This window comes from Accipiter gentilis, chromosome 6, assembly GCF_929443795.1.
Source record: "Accipiter gentilis chromosome 6, bAccGen1.1, whole genome shotgun sequence".
Taxonomy (NCBI): Eukaryota; Metazoa; Chordata; class Aves; order Accipitriformes; family Accipitridae; genus Astur; species Astur gentilis.
This window is the reverse complement of record NC_064885.1, coordinates 13,302,741-13,307,742: the sequence shown is the minus strand read 5'-3', so window position 1 is coordinate 13,307,742 and position 5,002 is coordinate 13,302,741. Positions and strand designations below refer to the sequence as shown.

At 56.5% G+C, this 5,002-nt stretch overlaps 1 protein-coding gene across 1 annotated transcript; it reads right to left on the bottom strand.

Moving 5' to 3' along the window:
- Positions 1 to 1,026: 1,026 nt before the first annotated feature.
- On the bottom strand, positions 1,027 to 4,251 carry SPACA6 (sperm acrosome associated 6). The gene is made up of 8 exons (XM_049802458.1): positions 3,978 to 4,251; positions 3,354 to 3,428; positions 2,950 to 3,018; positions 2,674 to 2,697; positions 2,510 to 2,587; positions 2,142 to 2,245; positions 1,508 to 1,661; positions 1,027 to 1,181 (listed from the first exon to the last, which is right to left on the bottom strand). Exons 1-8 carry the CDS (start codon positions 4,249 to 4,251, stop codon positions 1,027 to 1,029), a joined length of 933 nt encoding a protein of 310 aa, XP_049658415.1.
- Positions 4,252 to 5,002: the final 751 nt, after the last annotated feature.

Genomic DNA, 5,002 nt, shown 5'->3' with positions numbered 1-5,002 from the left:
ATGTGATAAAATGCTTTTAGGCAAATAATCAGAGGAGAAAGTAACTTGGCATTTGTAGTGCCCATGACATTTGATACATCAGTATCAAGAGAAAGCTTTCCTACAGGTAGCAGTCTGACCTTCCCTTAGTGCTAGCTGTTGAAATGCAGGGTCAGGAGTGTCAGAACTATATTTTGGACTGTTTATGCGCTGCCAAGTACCAAGTTTTTCTGTATGCAAGCCCAAAACTTCCAGATCTCTATCTCCAGCATAATCCAGATTTTTAGAACTGTGTGGTTCTATTTTTAGACTGTTCCCATTTGCACATGCCACCCCAATGCAAGAAAAGCATTTGCAGAAATTTTGGTCCTCAGGGGTGGATCTATGTGTCAAGCTCCCCCCTAGGGTGAATCCAGGCATTTGGAATCCCCTGGGGGACCCTGTTGTCCAGGTCTGTGGGATGTCCAGGGGTCACTGCGGTCTGGGAGGCTCCGACATTGCCAGGTGGCCCTGGGAGGCAGAAGGAGGAATGGAGAAAGAGGAGGAGAGGGCAGGAAATCGTATATCCCCATCCCAGGGAGGGGGGAATCATGGGGCATCTGGGGGGCCCAAGGGACAGTTGGGGCATCCTGGAAGCAGCTGATGGGTCTAAGAGTGAAAGTAGGGGACCCTAGGGGCAACTGGGTCAACTGACTGTAACTGGGGCCCCCAAAGGGACAGTGGGGGTTCTGGGGAAAGTAGTAGCGTCTCAGGGGCGGTTAGGGAATCTGGGGGAAGCAAGACAGCCTGGAGTGGCCCTGGGTGCAAGGTGGGGGTCCCAGAATGGGCCAGAGAACAGTGGGAGTCCCAGGGGGAAATAGGACTCTAAACTGTGAGTTTAGGAGTCCTGGCAGTCTATGGCCCTCATTGGACATCTGGGTCCCCTCACATTTGTAGGGAATCCTGAGGGACTGAGGGTGTAGGAGGGTTTGGGAGTCCCATGCTGGTCTGTGGGGAGCCCCAGAAGCATAGGGGTTTTGAGGTTAAGGTTTACCACATCAGGACAACTCACAGCAGCAGCAGCATGAGTGCCATGGAGCCAAGTGCCAGCCCCAGCCCCAGCGATGCCATGTGGTGCAGGGTGGTCCTGCTGTGGGGCCAGTGCAGCACAGCCTTGAACCGAGCCTGGAGTCCCTGCTCTGCCTCCACACTTCGCCCTGACACTGTGAGGACCCAGGCACCTCGGGTCATGGGGTACTGCTCCCCAGGGAGCAGGTGTCCCTGCAAGACCTGTTCCAGCCACAGACCTCACTGCCCCAGGATCCCAGGCATCTGGGTGTCCCTGCTCCACCCCATGTGCCCTACTTCCCCAGAGGAGCCAGGCATCAGGAAACACCTGCTCCACTTCACCTGTCCACCATGGACCCAGGTGTCCTGGCACCCAGCTTACACCCCCATTCACCCCCTGTCCCATGGACCCAGGTGTCTGGGGTCCTGCTCCACCCCACACTGCTCACTGCCCCCAGGGCACTCAGGTGTCTGGGCGCACCGTTGAGGTAGAAGTACTTGCGGACCAAGGGCTCAGAAAGGACCCCCAGGCGACAGGCGATGGTTCCTGGAATGGGGTCCTGGAGGGTCAGACTGAGAGGTCCCTCTGCACTCCCCTGCAGCTCCTCAAACAGCGCCAGATCCTGTGTGCGCAGCTGGGGTGTGGAGAAACACATCAGTGCAGCCTGGTCCACCAGGTACATGAAATGGCATACACGTGTATGCAAAGGCGCCCATGTCCTGCACATGATCGTCATGCTCCCTTCATGATTCTTGTACCCTTTGCTCATGCATGTGCATGCACCTTATGTATGTGCTTGTGCCCACAGGGATGCACAAGCAGGGCCTATGCAAAAGTCATTTCCTTCACACACGTGTGCACATGAATCTGCAAACACAGGAGTGACCTGGCTCCTTGCTTGCATGCACCTTTCACATGTGTGAGCACTTACTTGCATTCTGTGCATGCTTACACACATGCTACTTATACCACACATTATCTACTGTATAAGCAATACCAGTATCTATTGATAGTCCTCACAAGTGCACAACTGTGTGCTTGCAGGCATTGCTACCCATGCCCAGTCCTCCCATGAATGTCTCTGTACACCCTTGCACGTGCATGTGCAACTCACATCCTTGGCAAACATCCAGGTAATGGGCAGGTCGGCGGGGGTGGCAAAGGGCACATCGCAGTGCAGTGTGATGGCTTCATCCATGTGGACCCACATGTCCTGCACTGGAAGCGTTAACAGGCATGTGAGTTCACATCTGCTGACGCACTTACAGAAATGATTGTGCTGCTGTGCAACTGCATGTGCTTGTGTGCTCGCAGTGGGGATGGGTAAGCACGCACCTTGGCACACTCTTGTGCACTCATGGTAGGCCAAGCAGACGTGCCCGTATGTGGGAAATGAAAGTTGGCCCCAGAGCCCTGGAGGCATCCAGTTCCAGGGTGGGGCTTAGCCCAGCCTGGATGCCTCGGTCTACCATGGCCTCATACCTGGGCAGTCCAAGGGAAACTGGCAGTCCACGAAGCGGCAGGTAGCACACTGGAAGATGCGGGCGGCTGGCTGGTACCCTGGGAGGGAGGGACTTGCTTGTCCCAGGAGGATGGGAGATGTACTAGGGGATAGAGGGTTGCAAGACAGAGGGATGGGCACTCACCACAGGGGGGGACACAGGCTGGAGCTGGTGGGGAGGAAGCAGTATTAGACTGGGGATCATTGGGAATCCACATCCATGTGATGAGCTGTCAGGGCTCAGCCCTTGTCTAGCCCGGATGGGGTCCCTGGGGGTTTCTCCAGGATGGGGGTGCCCAGAGTGGGGGTCCCTGGGATGTAGGTGTCCAGTGTGGGCATCTCTGTGACAGTCCCTTGAGTGGGGGTCCCAAAGGTTCCCCAAGGTGGGACTCCTGGGTGGGTGTCCCCACTGGCCCCATACCTTCCTCTAGCTGGCTCAGCTTCACCCAGATTATGTTGATGGCTTCCTGCAGAGACACCTCAAAGGGCTCTGGGGTGTCCCAGATGTCCAGGTGAGACAATGTGCCCTCCCCCGATCCCCATAAACCCTCCCCAGACCCCACAGATCCCCTGTACGACTCACCTAGACCCCATATAGCCATCCTAGAGTCCCATATATTCCCAAATACCCCCTCAAAAACCCCCAGAAGCTGTATACCTTGAAGCCCATATACCCTTAGGATTCCCCAAATATCCCCTTACAACCCTCAGACCTCCATATATCCTATAATTCACCACACCCTCCCATTCAAGGCCTCCATGTCCCATCCCCCATACCCCATGTCCTGGCCCTACCCCCTCACATGTCCCATTTCCCCTGCTCACTCATGTCCCTCTGCTTCTTCAGAAAATGCAGGGCATTCACGATGATCTCCCGAAGTGCCTCATGCTGCCCCGACCCTAGGACCAGTACAGGGGCACTGGGACCAGTACAGGGTTGGGGTTGGAGGTTCAGGGATGGGAGGGTCCAGTAAGGGCTGGTGGTTTCCAGGGGTTCTTGGAGTCCTGATCAGGGTTTAGGGATACTGGGAAGGGACAGGTATCTGTGGGGTTTCCTGAGGTCCTAGGTAGGGCCAGGGGTTCCCAGGGAGTCCCCAGCATGTACCTGGTCAGGGTTGGGTGACTCTCAGGGTTCCAGGCAGGGTTGGCATCCCCAGAGGTCCCTGGATTCCAGGTTGGGCATGGTTGGCAGTCCCTAGGGTGCTTGTCTGGGGTGGGTCCCTGGGGTTCCTGTTTAGGAAAGGGGTCCCCAACTTCCCAGGATCCTCGCCAGTGTCAGTGTGAGGGCCTTAGTTGAAGTGGGGAACCTCAGAGGGCTCTGGGGTCCTATTCAGTGGGGGGGTCCCGCTTGGGATGGAGGTCTCTGGTGGGTTGGATGTGCCAGTCAGGATGGGGGTCCATGGGCAGGGTCCTTGTTGGGTTGGGTGTCCCTTGGGTCCCATGACGCACCCACAGTGACAGAAGCAAGTGGCACAGCAGCCTGGACAAGGGCCTCAAGGCAGCGTTGATGTCGGGGGTCCTTGAGGGAGGCCCCAGTAATGTCACGGCAGAGCTGTGACCGCTGAATGGGGGACCCAAAGCAGAGCAGGCAGGGGTGCACCCCAGGGAGCCAGGACACCAGGGCCACCCAGTGCCACAAGCCAGGTACCTCTGCCTGGATGCCTGGGTTTCCAGGGAGCCAGGGGGCCAGCACCAGCAACAGGGGTACCCACCACCACCCCATGGCCCCAAAGCATAGCACCCAGATGCCTGGATCCCCAGGGAACAGTAGGGTTCCTAGGAGGAGCCCAGGCACCCAGGTCTCCAGGCAACAGAAGGGTTCCTAGGCAGAGTCGGGTGCCTGGGTCCCCAGCGGACAGTGGAGTTCCTAGGCAGGTCCCAGATGCCTGGGTCCCCTCTTGAGGAGTGGGGATACCCAGACACATGGGTCCCCTGGGGTGTGTGGGCTGGAGAAGGGGCTCCCAGCCCCTCATTTTGGTCTCACCAAATCCTCTACCTTCAGTCCCTGCCAGTCACATTATTTGGTGTCCCCAAATCCCCTCTATTTAGATGTCTAATTCCTTGCCTTCACCCCTGATAATTCTGTCCTGTCAGCACCCCCAGTCCAGTCTCTTGCAGTTCCCAAATCCCCTTCTTTGAAACCTATGCAAGGCTTCTCCTTTTCATTCCTCCATATCCCATCCCATGAATACCTCCATACTCACCTGCTGAAGCAAGCTGCCCAAGAGCTGGCCCAGTCCACAGCAGAGTGGCAGATCTTGGTGCACAGGTGTATTGGATTTGTGTGGCAAGGTTTTGGTAGCAGGGGGGTTACAGGGTGGCTTCAGTGAGAAGCTGCTGAAAGCTTCCCCTATGTCCAACAGAGCCAATACCAGCTGGCTCTAAGACGGACCTGCCGCCAGCCAAGGCTGAGCCAATCAGCGATAGTAGTAGCACCTCTGTTATAACATATTTAAGAAGGAAAAAAAGCTGCA

Bases quoted from the DNA above. Each gene is read 5' to 3' on its own strand.
- SPACA6 (XM_049802458.1), bottom strand. From the start codon at position 4,251: ATGGGGTGGTGGTGGGTACCCCTGTTGCTGGTGCTGGCCCCCTGGCTC. The intron at 2,698-2,949 runs GTATGGGGCCAG...CCTCCCCACCAG, and splicing joins GCTGAGCCAGCTAGAGGAAG to CTCCAGCCTGTGTCCCCCCC. The intron at 2,246-2,509 runs GTATGAGGCCAT...TAACGCTTCCAG, and splicing joins GTTTCCCTTGGACTGCCCAG to TGCAGGACATGTGGGTCCAC.